Source organism: Capra hircus, chromosome 18, assembly GCF_001704415.2.
Source record: "Capra hircus breed San Clemente chromosome 18, ASM170441v1, whole genome shotgun sequence".
In the NCBI taxonomy this organism is placed as follows: domain Eukaryota; kingdom Metazoa; phylum Chordata; class Mammalia; order Artiodactyla; family Bovidae; genus Capra; species Capra hircus.
The window spans coordinates 60,410,145-60,428,798 of record NC_030825.1 but is presented as its reverse complement, the minus strand read 5'-3'; the positions used below and the strand labels follow the sequence as shown (position 1 = coordinate 60,428,798).

Sequence of the window (18,654 nt, the reverse complement as noted above, 5' to 3'; positions counted from 1 at the left end):
TTTAATTCTCTGAAAAGTTTTTTTACTTTTCTTTTGTGATAGTTCTTTTTTGTCATAATCTAATGACTGTTCTAATTTCAGATCTGTTTTATTAGTGGCAAAAAAAGCAAAGAAAGTCTTTGGCTTCTGTTAATGCCTTGCTATGTAAATTTAAATGCGTAAAATTTTATCTTTGTATATGGTAATTTTGTTATGAATTGAGTTCAAGTATTTTTTAAAAAATATTTTTACCAGTTTTCTTTTGGTAGCTTAGTATAGAATCCTGTTGACAAACTCATCTGAGTACAAAGGATACATATTTATCGTCTGAAGAATGCTGAAATACGTGTGAATAGAACGATAATATAAAATTGTCCAAAAATTCTGTCAAAAGACAAATCCTCTCATTTCAGTTAATTTTTTATAGATAAGTATGCATGCATGTGAAGGTCTGTGGTTTAGATAGAAGACATCATGATTTTCAGACTACATATCACCTTTTTTTTTTCAGTTGAAATTATGTTATCAGTATAATCTGTGGCCTTGAAATTTTCTGAACAATCCTGTTAGTGTTTTAAGTAGTAAATTACTAAGAGTTGTGTTTCTGTATCCACGTCTGTAATGACTTTTCATGCCATTCCACATTGTTCACCTTGGACTTTTTTTTTTATATTAATACAATATTTATTTGTTTTCCTTCTGTCAAAGCCTGAGCCCACCACTTTCCCCAGGCTGCCTGTGGAATTCCAGGAAAGGGAACATACAGGGCAGACACAGGAGAAGGAGCTATGGGAGGTGGAAACAGCTCCTTCATATCGTGAAGAAGACGAGCTAGACAACCGTCAGGCAAAAGAGCCCCATGGCCTTTGAAAGGGCCAAGCCTGTGGCGTAGAAGAGCTACTGTTTCAGAGAAGGGTTCCTGGCATAACAGTGATGAGGCTCCCGAACACAGTCCCACTTCCAGCCCTGGAGCCAGCCACCCCTGCTGTGGCAACTCCAGCTCCAGGGAACTTGGCTGCTGTGTCAAAGTCCTTTGAAATGGCACTGGTTTGGAAGCTGTGGCTAGGAATAAGTGAGATGGTCCAGGGACCTGGGGCTGCCAAGCTGCTGTGGCTCTCATGGGTCAGTGTCTCCAGTCTTTCACCACCACTGTGGACAGTGATCACTCAACAAGGGGGAGGTTCTCCAAATCAGGGAGTGGGTAGAGACTACTTTGGCACAGGTGTCCTATTTCAAGGGATGAAGGCCCGAGGCCCAAGAGCTGCTCCTCCTGCAGAGAAGACAGAGGGGCAGGGAAGAGGCTCACCTTGGACTTCTTTCAAGTTTTCCTTAGAAGCCCTCTGTCAAAGGACTTGTAATGTTCTCTGTATTACTTCACTGTTAGATGCTTAAGCTTCAGTTGCTGAGCCCAAGCTTCTGAGTTCAGGTGCTTCATGTAACATTTCTTACCTTCTTTATCTGAGTCAAGTTTCTCAGAGTATCTGTGACACAGGTTTTCTTCTCTAAGGTGGGAACAGATGGTTCTTTAATGAGCTGTTATATTGATGACAGCTTCTTGCCTGTAAAGTACTTATTTAATATTTAGAGTAATGCTAATTAAAATTAGAGATCCATAATTTCTCCAGATACCCCTGCATGGATCTGTTAGAACACATACTTCAACCAAGTCAATCCTTGCCCCTTACCACCCTTTCTCTTTTGCATGAAAATGAGAACTTTTCATGGCCCTTTTGGTGACATGTGGTTTTTTCATTTCAGGAACAACTGACCTCTGAGGATGTGGCCATTGAATTCACTCAGGAGGAGTGGGAATTCCTGGACCCTGGTCAGAGGGCCTTGTACAGGGACGTGATGCTGGAGACCTATAGGAACCTTCTGTCTGTGGGTGAGGATGACTTCCTTCCAGAGCTGCCGTAGGGTATCTGCATTTTCCCTGTGTGCCCCTTGGGAGGACCTGATGTCTTTCATGTGAGAGTTCTGGTGACTGGGGCATGACACAGCTTCGCAAGGTTAAACTGACCCTCTTCAGATGCTGTGTCTATTTCATGTCATATCTGAGGTTGTCGCAAAGCTTAATTATCTACAAAGCTCAGTAGCAAAAGTTAAAAAAACAAAAACAAAAACCCGATTTCCTATTTTCTGCTTTTCGACTTTTGGCTCAGTGTTAAAAAATCCACAGCACTTTAGATTTCGTTCTTCTGATAACACTGAATATCTACTTGTTTGTTTTTACTGGCTTCTTTACTTTTTTTTGGCTGCACCATTCTGCATGTGGGATCTGAGTTCCCTGACTAAAGATCAAACCTGCACCCCCTGCATTGGAAATGCAGTGTCTTAACCACTGGATCACCAGGGAAGTCCCAGAATTTCTGTTTCTGATCTGAATATTATCTCCACATTGGAGCCTGAGAAAAAGCTCTGGACAGTGGGGAGTGATGTAAAAGTAACCAAAACTACAACATAAAAGAAAAACAAGTATCTGAAAAGGGCTGTTTTTTTCTGTTTAGGAGTGGGACAAGTTGGTGGATTGGATCTCTGTGGTTGTTACTTAGGAAAATGTAAGAGTGTGTAGAGAGATAGTCTTTTTGATCCTAGATCCTACAAGGGGAGCATATGTGAATCTCGCAGGCTCTTAGCTTGCCATCTGTAGGCTGAGCGCATGGTCCCATCTCAAGATGCTGTAATGTCTGCCCTTCATGTTGTGTTAGTTTTACTCTTGTGCTGCTCTACCCAGTCTGGGAATGTCAGCTGTTCCTGATGTTCCATTCTCCTTCAGTTCAGTCACTGAGTCGTGTCTGACTCTCTTCGACCCCATGAATTGCAGCACTTTGTATCATTTTACCTCTTTAATTTCTTTGAAATATATTCCTGAGGGTCTGAAATTTTATCTGGTTTCCTTGCTGTGATAATCCACCCATGTTTAATTGGCAGCCTCTGGTGAGTCTCTGTGTAGTGGATTTAGTAGGTAACAGAAAACTGTGATGGAGACACTATTTCTAATGTTATTTTCTTGCTCTGTACAAATCAGCACTTGAAGTTATCCAGTAGAGTGGTCAGTATGTTCTAGGATGATGAGAGAGAAAGTATTACGAGAGCCTGATACATCTTTCCAGGTTATTTTCTGGCTTTGGAAACTCTGTCGAGGGCACCATGACAGTGTTGTTGAGGTGTATCAAGGACCATATATTTCAGCCTCTGTAAATGGTATGGGAATTTATCCCAGGACAGCTTTGTCCAAGTTCACATTCTCATATCTATGAGGTTGCTGCCGTGTTTTGGTTGGTATAAATAGTGCTGCTAAAAACATTGGGGTGCATGTATCATTTTGAATTAGTTTTCTTCCTTTCTGGATATATGCCCAGGATTGGAATTGCTGGTTCATGTGATAGCTGGATTTTTAGTTCTTTATGGAACCTCCATGCTATTCTCCAAAGTGGCAGTACCAATTTATGTTCCTTCCAACAGTGTAGGAGGGTTCTCTTTTCTCCATACCCTCTCAAGCATTTATTGTTTGTAGACTTTTTGATGGTGGTCATTCTGACCAGTGTGAGGTGATACATTTTTGTGGTTTTGATTTGCATTTCTCTCATAAGTAGAGATGTCAAACATCTTTTCAGGTGACTATTGGCCATCTGTTTGTCTCCTTTGGAGAAGTATCTGTTTTGATCTTCTGCCCAGTTTTTGATTGGGTGGGTTGTTTGTTTTGATATTAAGCTCTATGAACTGTTTGTATATTTTGGAAATAAATCCCTTATAGGTAGCATCATTTGCATGTATAGTCTCCTAGTCCAAAAGTTAAATTTTTGTTCTTTTTTTGGTTTCCTTTGCTTTGCAAAAAGGTTTTAAATTTAATTAGGTCTCATTTGTTTGATTTTGCTTTTATTACCATGACTCTAAGAGATAGATTCAAAAAAATTTTGCTGACATTTATGTCAGTGTTTTGCATTTGTTTCCCACTATGAATTTTATAGTATCTGGTCTTGCATTTAGATGTTTAACACATTTTGAGTTTATTTTTGTATGTGGTGTTAGAGAATGTTGGGATTTCATTCTTTTTCATGTAACTATCCATTTATCCCAGCACCACTTATTAAAGAGACTTCTTCATTCTATATTCTTTCCTCTTTTGTTATAGAATAATTGACTCTAAGTAAATTGGTTTATTTCTGGGTTTTCTGTCCTATTCTACTGAACTGTGTTTCTGTTTTGTGCCGTCATCATACTACTTCCCTGGTGGCTCAGACGGTAAAGCCATCTGCCTACAACGCAGGAGACCCAGGTTCAGTCCCTGGGTCAGGAAGATCTGCTAGAGAAAGAAATGGCAACCCACTTCAGTATTTTTGCCTGGAAAATCCCATGGACAGAGGAACGTAGTAGTCTACAGTCGATGGGGTCACAAAGAGTTGGACATGACTGAGCGACTTCACTTTCACTTTGTTGACTGTCAGTTTGTAGTATAGTCTAAACTCAGGAAACATGATTCCTCCAGCTGTATTCTTCTTTTTCAAGATCATTTTAGATATTAGAGTCTTTTTTATTTTGGTACAAATTAAGTTTTTCTTTGTTTTATGAAATATGTCATTGTTAATTTGATAAGGGTTGCACTGAATATGTAGATTGACTTGGATAGTATGGTCATTTTGACAGTGTTACTTCTTTCAATCCAAGAACATGGTATATGTTTGTGCCATCTGTTTATGTCATCTTTGGTATCAGTCATTCAGCATCTTATAGTTTTATGAGTACAGTTCTTTTGACTTTTTAGGTAAGTTTATTCCTTAGAATTGTATTCTTTTCTCTGAGATGGTGAATGGGATTGTTTCATTAATTTCACTTTCTGATATATCATTATTAGTGTATAGAAATGCAGCAGTTTTCTATATATTTTGTATCCAGCAAGTTTACTCTGTTCATTGATGAGGTCTAGTAGTCATCTGGTGGCATCTTCGGGATTTTCTGTGTGTAGCATCATAGTGACAATTTTACTTCTTTTTAATTTTTTTTTACCTTGAATTCCTTTTATCTCTTTTTCTTTTCTGGTTGTTGTGGCTAGGACTTCCAAAAATATGTTGAATAAAAGTGGCAATAGTGAACATTCTTGTCTTATTCATGTTGTTAAGGGAGTGCTTTCAGTTTTTCCCTGTTGAGTATGATGTTAGCTGTGTGTTTGACATATATAGTCTTAATTATGTTGAGGTAGGGTCCATCTGTGCTGACTTTTGAAGGGTTTTTATCATATATGGCACTTGAATTTTGTCAGAACCTTTTCTGCATCTATTGTGATCATATGGTTTTTAGTCTTCAACTGTTACTGTGGTGTATCATAGTGATTAACTTGTGGATATTGAGAAATCTTGCATCCCTGCAATAAATCCCACTTGATCATGGTATGATCCTTTTATGTATTAGTAATTGTTTGAATCTGCTCTTTTGAACTCTGGGAATAAAGCCTTTTTCTACAAAAAAGAGTTGGATGCCTCAGAAAGGCTTTTGTAACTGGGAAGGTCTTCCAGAGTCAGTGTCAATCCCTCATTTCCTTTGATACTCCTCGATCTTGAGATGACCACGTGTGGAAGAAGAAATGAAATAAATGTCCAATGGAGAGGTTAATCATACTTGGCAGAGGAACCCAGGTTTAGATAGCTTTTTCCTGGATTTTCCTTCTGATTTCTGCTCATAAGATTCTTACACAATATCCTGGAATATTGTGTGTTTTTCTTGAATATAAGCATTCCATTGTAACTTACAAAATTCACAGTTGGATACATTACATTATAAATAGTATAACAGGTATTATCCTGCTTTCTCCATATATCACAGTCACTTTTAAAATCTCTCTTATTTCTGTCCCATACCCATAGTATAATGCCCTAAACTTGCTGAACCAGTTCTTTTCTTTTAAGGTCAGTATGTTAGTTTGTGCTCTCAGTTATTTTCACAGAGACATGCAGTCACAAGCTGGTATCTGACATAAACTTGTGTACCCTATGCTCCACGCAGGCCCTTTCTTAGTCCTGACCAGTCCTCACATAGTACCTTGATATGGATGGAAACATTGTTCTTAGCTATCACATCCCTCCACCTTCTACATACTCTCACTGTAAAGATAATCTCTGATCATTTATTGAACACGTTTCTCAGGACATGACCTAAATCACTCTGTGCATCCATGATGACTCACAACCCATTTCGAGATGGGATGGTTGAATAATAGTTAAACAGACTTCTTTTGTCTTGTATCTTCTTTGATATTTTCCTTCTAAGTTTCTTGTATTATTTTTTGAAATATTTTCTAGTCTATTCATTTGCTGGGTGGTCATGTTTACAAATAATTTTTTTCAGTTGTCCCTGTAGGTTCAGATTCATATCCTGGTTCTCTTACCACTTTGTGGGCCAGTTGGGTGTGTCTCCTGCTCTGATTAGAGAAAAACATGTTAATTTACCTCAAGCCTTTAAAGCAAATTAGTGCTGTCAGTAGTACATGTTTTACAGTAAATACTCAAAATAGATTTGTTTAAAAAAGGTAATATCTATACTGTATCATATTCTTTATGTTATGACTTTATCTACATTATATATATATTTTAAATATAAGTGTATTTACTTTCATTGGAGGTTAATTTACAGTATTGTATTGGTTTTGCCATACATCAACATGAGTCCACCACAGATATACACGTGTTCCTCATCCTGAACACCACTCCCTCCTCCCTACCCATACCATCCCTCTGGGTCATCAAGTACACCAGGCCCAAGCATCCAGTATCATGCATCAAATCTGGACTGGCAATTCATTTCATATATGATATTATACATTTTTCAATGCCATTCTCCCAAATCATCCCACCCTTTCCCTCTCCCACAGAGTCCAAAAGCCTGTTCTATACATCTGTGTCTGTTTTGCTGTCTCACATACAGGGTTATCGTTACCATCTTTCTAAATTCCATGTATATGCGTTAGTATATTGTATTGGTGTTTTTCTTTCTGGCTTCCTTCCCTCTGTATAATAGGCTTCAGTTTCATCCACCTCATTAGAATGATTCAAATGAATTCTTTTTAATGGCTGAGTAATACTCCACTGTGTATATGTACCACAGCCTTCTTATCTATTCATCTGCTGATGACATCTAGGTTGCTTCCATGTCCTGGCTATTATAAACAGTGCTGTGATGAACATTGTGGTACACGTGTCTCTTTCAATTCTGGTTTCCTCGGTGTGTATGCCCAGCAGTGGGATTGCTGGGTCATAAGGCAGTTCAATTTCCAGTTTTTTTAAAGAATCTCCACACTCTTCTCCATAGTGGCTGTACTAGTTTGCATTCCCACCAACGGTGTAAGAGTGTTCCCTTTTCTCCACACCCTCTCCAGCATTTATTGCTTTTAGACTTTTGGATCACAGCTATTCTCACTGGTGTGAAATGGTACCTCACTGTTGTTTTGATTTGCATTTCTCTGATAATGAGTAATGTTGAGGATCTTTTCATGTGTTTGTTAGCCATCTGTATGTCTTCTTTGGAGAAATGTCTATTTAGTTCTTTGGCCCATTTTTTGATTGGGTTGTGTATTTTTCTGGAATTAAGCTGCAGGAGTTGCTTGTATATTTTTGAGATTGGTTGTTTGTCAGTTGCTTCATTTGCTATTATTTTCTACCATTCTGAAGGCTGTCTTTTCACCTTACTTATAGTTTCCTTAGTTGTGCAGAAGCTTTTAAGTTTAATTAGGTCCCATTTGTTTATTTTTGCTTTTATTTCCAATATTCTGGGAGGTGGATCATAGAGGATCCTGCTGTGATGTATGTCAGAGAGTGTTTTGCCTATGTTCTCCTCTAGAAGTTTTATAGTTTCTGGTCTTCTTTTAGATCTTTAATCCATTTTGAGTTTATATTTGTGTATGGTGTTAGAAAGTGATCTAGTTTCTTTCTTTTACAAGTGGTAACCAGTTTTCACAGCACCACTTGTTAAAGAGATTATCTTTAATCCATTGTATATTCTTGCCTCCTTTGTCAAAGATAAGGAGTCTATAGGTGCGTGGATTTATCTCTGGGGTTTCTATTTTTTTCCATTGACCTATATTTTTGTCTTTGTGCCAGTACTATACTGTCTTGTTGACTGTGGCTTTGTAGTAGAGCCTGAAGTCAGGCAAGTTGATTCCTCCAGTTCCATTCTTCTTTCTCAAGATTGCTTTCCCTATTTGAGGTTTTTTGTATTTCCATAGAGATTGTGAAATTATTTGTTCTAGGTCTACATTATATCTTCTTAAAATTTTATTTATTTTTTAATTGAAGGATAATGGCTTTACCGAATTTTGTTTTCTGTCAAACCTCAACTACATTATATCTTGTATGCGTTTCACTTGCAACATTTTTCAGCAATAGTGTGTCTGACCCTGATCAATCAATACACAAAGCACTCACTTTTAATTTATTACATTTTGGTGCCATTAAATTAGGTAATAAACAATACTGCATGGCTAGAGATTAGCCTTCCTTGGTGGCTCAGTGGTAAAGAATTCACCTGCTAATGCAGAAGATGCAGGTTTGATCCCTGAGTCAGGAAGATCCCATGGAGAAGGAAATGGCAACCCACTCCACTATTCTTGCCTGGGAAATCCCATGGATAGAGGAGTCCGGTGCGCTACAGTCCACAGTGTCCCAAAGAGGCAAACACGACTGAGCGACTGAACAACAACATAGGTGGGCATTGCATTGTTTATTGGCTGTTAGAATACCGGTGATTATTTTACATCTTAATTTATGTGTCATTTACAGATGATGGTCTTTTAGCGTGTATTCTGCAATACAGCTGACACATACTACTTGTTAACATTGTAAAATGCCTTTTCTTTTGGGTACATAGTTCTACAGCGGATTTAAAACGTATGTTGTTTCCAAAAAATTGTTTTAGTCATATTCTTCTTTTTCTCATTTGTTTTCAATTGTAAACAACCAATTATGAAGAGTTAATTATTAATTGGGTAAGCTTGGTTTTGGATTATTTACTGTTAGAAAATATAATATATTGTTTAGAATTTATTTATGTACTGTAAGTTTGCAGAATACAGTGATAGTGTAACATTTTTCTTTTCAATTTGAGACAACTGTTGATTGATATGTTGCCGGGGACCAGCCCCGGTGGATCGAGGATAATTCAAAGCGGGGACGGTGTGGCGAGAGAGATATATAGGTGTAGAGAGAGATAAGGAAAGATTTTGCAGTTAAGAGAATAGAGGAGAGAAAGAGGCTGTATTCCTTGGTTTACATAGAAAGCCAATAAAGCCTCAATCAAGAGACTTTCACCATCTACGTAAGGCCACAGGCGCCCGCTTGAATAGCGGAGGGTCCCCCGCCTTGGGCTCCCTCTCGCGTGGGTCTTAGAAGCCCAGACAAATAAGTAGACACGGTGAGCCTCTATGCTCCAGACGGGAATCAGCCAGAAAATAGAGTAAGAAAGAAAAGAAGACATGGGGGAAGCCAGTCTTTCCAGGAACTGGTCCAAGAAACTGGTCCATCCTTTTTTTTCCAGGAAAAGCTTTTATACTTTTAGTTTTACATAGATATCAGTGGATAATACCAAGTCATGCAGGGTCAGTAACCCTGACCCTTACTGAGACCAGGCTTTCTCTCTGCATACTTAGCTCTATACACAGGTCTTAGGTGATTTACATCATCTTCTGGCCAGGAGGCCTATTAGCATTTTATACCCCTTTTCTGTTAAGGATCCGTCAACCAGAAAACATTTGCCCTAACAGTGTTGTTCTTACTAAAGTCTGATGCCACTCTCAGAAAGCACTTATTAAGGTTACATTCTTACATAGCAAGGACACAACAATTTATAACAAGGAAAGAGGAGTACAGTGATTTATAACAAAGAGAAAATTCATTAACTCAAAAGTCTAGTATTGCTAACATCAAAACTACTATATTCTTTTTTTCTACATCCCAATTACATTGATTAATATCCTCCAGGTGCCTAAAAGATAAAGGATATGAAGGCCTGGCGGCAGTCATTAACTCAACAATGAAAACCTACACTGACATAATTCTTAGGTCTTTAAAAAAGGCTCTGTATCTTTAAGATGTGTTAAGCTTCGTGCCTCTCGTGGTTGGGAGGCTGTAAACAATCACATGCATGGTTGTAAAAGTCCGGACGGACCAGTCAGGTAAGTTAGACCAGTCAGGTAAGTTAGAAAGCTATAAGAGGGGTTTAAGCATAGACATTCTTTTTACACCCAGGAGACGTATTGAGTGGAGCTCTAAGTTAATACCTTTTAGAGGAAGGTGGTGGAGGACAGCCTCTGTTAATGTCAGAAGCGTAAGTGAAAAGCATAATGCAGTACGGCAGGCAGACTCTGGTTTTTGTGGGTAGATGCTTGAGAAAATCCAGCAAGGCTCCCTTAAGGCCGGACTCGCCTTTGCCTCTCGGAACCCTAACCTCATGACCTTTGCCACAGCAGCACTCCTCGTGCTGGCTCCCAGCAATATGTTCCTATTGGTCCTGGTAGAAAAACACTTTGTTCTTGAGAGTTGGCATAAGATTGTCCAATGTGAGTGTGTTTGTCATATGGTTTTTAAAACTAGGCTACCGTAATGGTGAGTTTATGTTATGCTTTCTTAAGTTAAGGATTCTATTCCTTTAATGTTTCAAAACACTTAAAGTGATCATTGTGGTGTTTCATAACTTGATGTAAGTATTACTTTTGGTGTAATATATATTCAACATGAAACATTTATTTTTGAATTATTGTGAGCAGAATACCTATGATTCTTTTCATCTTGTAGATATCTCTCCTACACGTGTGATCAAGCATTTACAACCCACAGTGAACAGTGATAAACCAGAAACATTCCAAACATTGATGCTGGGAAGCCCTGTAAGCTGTGAAATCAAACATGTTCATCTTTGGGAAAGTCAGGAGAACATGTGTGACTTTGAGTGTCAGGGGAGAGATGACAAAAGAAATTACAAAGGCTCATCTGTAAGCCTTAATGAAAATGTGCCTGATGGAAGAGATTCGCATGATAGAAAGGATGGAGGCATCAAGCCCTTTGGAAAGAGGTTTGGATTTAACTTTCAGGATAAACTGCAGATATTTCAAACTGGTGGAATAATTTCTGAATATAATGAAGTTAAGACTTCTATCAAAAACAGTTTCTCATTTTCACCACTTCACAGAATTCCTCCTTGTGTCCAAACCAGTGTTTCTAATATATATGGGAATGATTTTATGAATCCTTCAGGAACAACACAAGATGTCAAAGCTCACAGGGAAAAACCTTACAAATGTGATGAGTGTGGCAAGGCCTTTCGTGTAAAGTCAATCCTTTTAAATCATCAGACAGTTCATACTAGAGAGAAACCTTACAAATGTGATGAGCGTGGCAAGGCCTTTACTCACAGCTCACACCTCAGGAGATATAAGAAAATTCATACAGGAAGGAAATTATTTAAATGTGATATATGTGACAAAGTCTTCAGCCGAAATTCGAAACTTGCTGTTTATCAGAAGGTTCATACTGGAGAGAAACCTTACAAATGTGATGAGTGTGGCAAGGCCTTTCGTGTAAAGTCAACCCTTTTAAGCCATCAGACAGTTCATACTGGTGAGAAACCTTACAAATGTGATGAGTGTGGCAAGGCCTTTCGTGTAAAGTCAACCCTTTCAAGTCATCAGACTGTTCATTCTGGAGAGAAACCTTACAAATGTGATGAGTGTGGCAAGGCCTTTCGTGTAAAGTCAACCCTTTTAATTCATCAGAGAATTCATACTGGAGAGAAACCTTACAAATGTGATGAGTGTGGCAAGGCCTTTCGTGTAAAGTCAAGCGTTTTAAGTCATCAGACAGTTCATAGTGGAGAGAAACGTTACAAATGTGATGAGTGTGGCATGGCCTTTCGTGTAAAGTCAAGCCTTTTAAGTCATCAGACAGTTCATACTGGAGAAAAACCTTACAAATGTGATGAATGTGGCATGGCCTTTCGTGTAAAGTTAACCCTTTTAAGTCATCAGACAATTCATACTGGAGAGAAACCTTACAAATGTGATGAGTGTGGCAAGGCCTTTCGTGTAAAGTCAACCCTTTTAAGTCATCAGACAATTCATACTGGAGAGAAACCTTACAAATGTGATGAGTGTGGCAAGGCCTTTCGTGTAAAGTCAACCCTTTTAATTCATCAGAGAATTCATAGTGGAGAGAAACCTTTCAAATGTGATGAGTGTGGCATGGCCTTTCGTGTAAAGTCAACCCTTTTAAATCATCAGACAGTTCATACTGGAGAAAAACCTTACAAATGTGATGACTGTGGCATGGCCTTTCATGTAAAGTTAACCCTTTTAAGTCATCAGACAGTTCATACTGGTGAGAAACCTTACAAATGTGATGAGTGTGGCAAGGCCTTTTGTCTAAAGTCAACCCTTTTAAGGCATCAGACAGTTCATACTGGAGAAAAACCTTACAAATGTGATGAGTGTTTCAAGGCCTTTCGTCTGAAGTCAAGCCTTTTAAGTCATCGGACAGTTCATACTGGAGAGAAACCTTACAAATGTGATGAGTGTGGCATGGCCTTTCGTGTAAAGTCAACTCTTTTAAGGCATAAGACAGTTCATACTGGAGAGAAACCTTACAAATGTGATAAGTGTGGCACGGCCTTTTGTGATAAGTCAACCCTTTTAAGGCATCAGACAATTCATACTGGAGAGAAACCTTACAAATGTGATGAGTGTGGCATGGCCTTTCATGTAAAGTCAACCTTTTTAAGACATCAGACATTTCATACTGGAGAAAAACCTTACAAATGTGATGAGTGTGGCATGGCCTTTTGTGTAAAGTTAACCCTTTTAAGTCATCAGACAGTTCATACTGGAGAGAAACCTTACAAATGTGATGATTGTGGCAAGGCCTTTTGTGTAAAGTCAAGCCTTTTAAGTCATCAGACAGTTCATACTGGAGAGAAACCTTACAAATGTGATCAGTGTGGCAAGGCCTTTCGTCTGAAGTCAAGCCTTTTAAGTCATCAGACAATTCATACTGGAGAGAAACGTTACAGATGTGATGAGTGTGGCAAGGCCTTTCGTGTAAAGTCAAACCTTTTAAGTCATCAGACAGTTCATACTGGAGAGAAACCTTACAAATGTGATGAGTGTGGCAAGGCCTTTGCTGCCAGCTCATGCCTCAGGAGACATAAGAAAAGTCATACAGGAAAGAAATTATTTAAATGTGACATATGTGACAAAGTTTTCAGCCGAAATTCAACCCTTTTAAGTCATCAGACAGTTCATACTGGAGAAAAACCTTACAAATGTGATGAGTGTGGCAAGGCCTTTGCTCACAGCTCATACGTCAGGAAACATAAGAAAAGTCATACAGGAAAGAAATTATATAAATGTGATATATGTGACAAAGTCTTCAGCCAAAATTCAACCCTTTTAAGGAATCAGACAGTTCATAGTGGAGAGAAACCTTGTGATGAGTGTGGCAAGGCCTTTACTGACAGCTCATACCTCAGGAGACCTAAGCACATTCATACAGGAAAGAAATTATTTAAATGTGATATATGTGACAAAGTCTTCGGCCGAAATTCAAGGCTTGCTCGACATCAGACAGTTCATACTGGAGAAAAACCTTACAAATGTGATGAGTGTGGCATGGCCTTTCGTCTAAAGTCAACCCTTTTAAGGCATCAGACAGTTCATACTGGTGAGAAACCTTATAAATGTGATGAGTGTGGCAAGGCCTTTCGTGAAAAGTCAACCCTTTTAAGTCATCAGACAGTTCATACTGGAGAGAAACCTTACAAATGTGATGAGTGTGCCAAGGCCTTTCGTCTAAAGTCAACCCTTTTAAGGCATCAGACAGTTCATACTGGAGAGAAACCTTACAAATGTGATGAATGTGCCAAGGCCTTTCGTCTAAAGTCAACCCTTTTAAGGCATCAGACAGTTCATACTGGAGAGAAACCTTACAAATGTGATGAGTGTGCCAAGGCCTTTCGTCTAAAGTCAACCCTTTTAAGGCATCAGACAGTTCATACTGGTGAGAAACCTTACAAATGTGATGAGTGTGGAAAAGTCTTCGGTCAAAAATCACATCTTCAACTTCACTGGAGAATTCATACTGGAGAGAGCCCTTTCAGATGTAATGAGTGTGGCAAGTTCTTCAGTCAAAATGCGAACCTTAAAAAACATCAGAAAATACATATAGAGAAAGCTTTCAAATGTTTTGAGTGTGGAAAATCCTTTATTCAGGTCTCAGCACTCACTAAACATCAGAAAATCCATACATGAGGGAAACTCATGTGAATGTGGTATATGGTAGAAGTCTTCAAATGTCAAAGTTCAAAATTCACACCCTACTCTTGCTCAGAGAATACATCCTCCTGAGAAACTATACAAATATCGTGAGTGTGGCAACATCTTAGGCTTCATGAGAAAATTTATACTGGATAGAAGCCTGATATATATGTATATATTAGTCAGGTCTTTAGAACATGAATTCATTCTAGAAAGATTCCTCACCAATTTCACAAATGTTAAAAAACACAAAAACAAAAAACCCTATCCTCTCATCTCACCAGTAGCATCAGACTATTTATCCTGGAGAAAACACACAGCAATGTAATGTTTGTGCAAGGATCTTACCCAAAAGACAGAAGATAGGAACATAGTGGGGCCATACTTCCCAGACTCAGTGGTTGTGGCAAATCCTTTACCTTTTTCACTCTATGTATTCTCTGATGACTTTAGTTCAGGTACTCAGCAACTGCAGTAAGTCCATATTTGAAGAGAAGCTATAGAAATCTTTTCGTGTAAAAGAAACCCTAATTCTACCTCAGCAAATATGATTCTTTGAGACAGTAGTCCGCCATCTTTTTGGTCTCCTAGCTTTCTGAATAAAGTCACTATTCTTTTCCCAACAAGTAGTCTCTCAGTTTATTGGCCTGTTGTGTGGTGAGCTCTAAGAGCTTGGCTGTGGTAATACATTGATCAAATGCATTTGCTACATGCGTTTCACGATGGTCTCTGGAAAGGAATCAATGAGATGAAGGGACTGACTTCATTAGATACAACTCCTTCACATCCATGTTCCCTGGAAAAACACACAGCCTGAATTACAAAATTCAGTATTGAGTGTGAATTAGCAACAGGGAGGGGAGAAAATAATGTAAAACTAGGACATGACTCATCATGGTCAATAGGATCACGAAGCCCTTCCGTACATAGTCCAGCCTGTTATAAAACATAATGTTCTACCAACTGACGAACAGAGTAGGCAAGATGTTAAAAGGCCTGAGCTTTTCGTAGGAGGAGAGGGATAGTTACCAAGGACTGATGGTGTGTTAGGAACGATGCATAGGAATAGGGTCATGTTCTCCATTGGACAGAAATAACTGTTGTATCCATGATTAAAGAAGAGTTACCCTTATTTGTGGAAATTGAAGACAGAGCTGTCATGGTCTTCGTAGACCGGGAACTGAGCAATGGAGTCAACGAGAAGAAGGAAGCAGGGGACCCAAGTCTCGAGTGAAACAGAGGTGCTTTATTTGCAAAAACGCATGTTTATATATCTTTATACAAGGCAGCTTTAGGCAGTAAAAACATTGAGAAAAAAGAAAGCCAAGCAAATAACAATCTTGAAAGGGCCAGAAAGCATTCCATATCCTGAGGAAGAGGGGCATAACTGAATAGATTACCTTTAAGTAAAAGGTCACTGAAGGGAGTCACTGAAGGGAATCCAAGCAGATGCTCTTTCTCATGACCTCAGTCCTGAGAAATTCGTGCAGCTCTGCTCCTTCCTGTTTTCCAGGAACTGATAAAGAATAGAGTCCTTGAGAATCAGCACACAAAAGAAGAAAATATCATGTTGGATCCTTCAAAGTTGGATATCCCCTGACAGTTCCCCCTTTTTTACTTTTTCATAATTGGGGATGACTGTAGATACTTTTGTGAAAAAGGCCCTGAGCAAGTGAGTTTGTTTAGTTTGAACAATTTTAGTTGAAAGGCATTGGTATGTTACAATTATCACCAGGATAACTATCAGCATTATAGTTCCAGATCGAATACTATGTGTAGTGCCTTGAAACCGTCTTTGAGGGTCTAGCCCAGATAATTGATCAGCTAGCTGTTCAGCTAAGGTTTCCAAATTGTTGGAAGAGGGTAGACTCTTATAGAAGGTTTCAAGGATTTCCTTTTGCAACAATTGTACATTTAAGGAAGCATTATTATGCATATCTTGCAAATGAAATTTGATTTTTTCCCAATTGTAAGCACTGAACTGAAATGGAGTGATACAAAATTAAGTAGAATTCCAATCACAATTTAATAATACTTGTTTTTATAAATCTATTAATTGATCTCCAACCCATTGGATGGCTGTTTTTTGATTCCTGAATTTTATCTTGAACTATTTCATCTTTCTGACCCTGAGTGACCCATATAGTATGAGCATCTTTAGTCCAATTTTGAATAAAGTTTCGTGTTTGAATTGAAGTTTGTAAACTGTGTGTGACAGCGGCAGTGGTGCAAATGGCTGTTAACCCCAAAATGCCAAGAATCAAGCATCTAATTAATCGCTTAGATCATCAGAGTAATTTCGTGAGTAACTGAGACGTAAATCTTGCCATGGGATCCTCTTTCCAGGGTCATTGGAGGGAGGTCTGCTGGCAACCACAGACTATGTCGAGATCGAAGAATCAAAAGGGATTCGTTTTTTTAGAGAAATAGAGGAATTAAGACAAGTATACAATTTGCAATCTATACAAGTCACAGAACATAAAGTCTTATTAAATTGCAAGTTTCCTATGGCAACGACAAAAGGAAGGGGAACGCAAGCTTGTATAAAATATGAGTGATTATAATGGAAGGAATAGTTATGACTATGACTGGTCCCTGTGAAATATCCAGTCCAAGCTCCAAGTTTTCGTATTTGTAGCAAGTTTCCAGATGTCCCATTGTTCAGGCCCAATTTGTCTATTGAGGACAGTTTGAGGGCAAGGAGGTGCCATTCCACCATCAAGCCAGCCAAGGAGTCCTTTGTCATGGAAGTGTTCCATTGAACTATTGGTAATCTTCCATGTTACTTGAGTAACATAATCATACATAGTACTGTTAATATTATCTGAGAGGTTAGATAAGCACATACCATAGGGTTCCCAATCAACAATGGTGTAATTGGCCACAAACATGAATTTCCATGATTGGGTTTGACATCTTTCTCAATAAACAGGAGTATATTTAAAATCCTTACAAGTAAACCCCTTGCATTCCAACTTTTGTCCTTTTCCTAGAGTTTTGGTAGTATTGACATGGTTCTCATAAAAGGACAGGGCAGTTAACAGTCTAAACAATGTGTGGAAGTTCTTTTTTGGAGGCAGGATGAAAACCCACGTTTTTCAACTAACATTAATACATGATTCTGCTGGGCCCATGCATAAAGGAAGGATTTTATAGCCTAGAGGAATGTTAATCTTCCTTCATCCTCAGGATGAGAGGGCCCCTCCAACCAAGCTCCAAGGAGGAGGCATATGTACTGAGTCATTAGTGGATACAGCTGGTCCTATATCTGTCCATTCTACAACCTGCAATAAATGGGGGTTAGGTATATAAGCCAGTAAGTGTGATTAATCATGTCAGCCTGAGCGGGGGAAGCAAAAGCAAGCATAGCGACAAAAAAATTTTTAGGATTCTGAGGTATTCTCTGTTGAGAAACCAGATTTCCAGCTTGATTGGTAAGGGTATTTATCTGTCCCCAAGTGGGGAAATCATAAGGTCAATGACCTCGAGTGCAGTGTTTCTTGGAAATTTTCAAGTCGCCGTGGCTTGTACTGGAAACTCCTCCTCTTGGGGATTTCGCTGTTTCTTCTGTATCTTGAATGCCGGTGGCTCCCCTGGCGCGGATCTTCCAAAGAGGGAGCCAACTCATTCGTTGGGTCCATCTGGAAAAATCCAAGCATACCCCTTTCCCTGTAATATTAATTTTCCAGATTTGCATTGTTTAGTCAACCCGCCTTAATACCAAATGGGCAGAGGAAGGGAAGTATCCTTCAATGCCTCAAAATGTGTTTCTGCTTTGTCAAAATATCCCCTTGTGGCAAGTTTAAAATTTTAAGCAAATAAAGCTGTATTAACAGTAGTTATGGGATTAAAGAGTATATTTTGTTGGAATCTGTTGGAGTCCTTTAATGGACTGGAACCTGGCGGTCTGGAATCGACGGTAAGAAAGTGAAAGAGAGAAAGACACGGGCATGCAAGCTCTGATGGAGCAAAGGTGCTTTAATGATCTTTCTGTGAGTATACATAGGCTGTTGTACAAGAAATTTCTTTTGATAAAAATCAGAAAACCAAATGGACAGCAACCATTACCAAGGGAACAAGGGATTAATAATGGTCACAAGGTCAGGAGACAGTCCATATCTCAAAAAAGAGGATCAAGACTAAGCAGTTTTGTCCTAAGGAGAATGTTTACTGAAGGCGTTTCAAGCCTGTCTCATCGTATGACGTCAGTCCTGGGAGCGGTGTGCTGTTCCACTGGTTTCTGACAACAGAAACTGATAAGGAACAGAGGATTTATGAGGAACAGCACGTTGGAATCCTCCTGTTAAACATTCCCTGAAAATTCCCACTTATTTGTAAAAAGGGTTCTGACCATTTGAGTTTGTTTAGTTCTAAAAATTTTGCATGAA

The 18,654-nt window shown here is 38.8% G+C and overlaps 2 protein-coding genes across 4 annotated transcripts in view; both read left to right on the top strand.

The window, feature by feature from the left end:
* Nucleotides 1–16,457, top strand: part of LOC102170775 (zinc finger protein 665-like) — a 36,629-nt gene extending 20,172 nt beyond the window's left edge. For all 3 annotated transcript variants that reach the window (XM_018062981.1, XM_018062979.1, XM_018062978.1), the window contains 2 exons: nucleotides 1,738–1,864; nucleotides 10,758–16,457. In XM_018062981.1, coding sequence (XP_017918470.1) covers nucleotides 1,831–1,864; nucleotides 10,758–14,260 — 3,537 coding nt within the window. In that variant the 5' untranslated portion in view covers nucleotides 1,738–1,830 and the 3' untranslated portion in view covers nucleotides 14,261–16,457. The remainder of the gene's footprint in view (nucleotides 1–1,737; nucleotides 1,865–10,757) is intronic.
* Nucleotides 1–18,654, top strand: part of LOC102175383 (zinc finger protein 347-like) — a 98,265-nt gene that overhangs the window by 20,138 nt on the left and 59,473 nt on the right. The window lies entirely within an intron of this gene.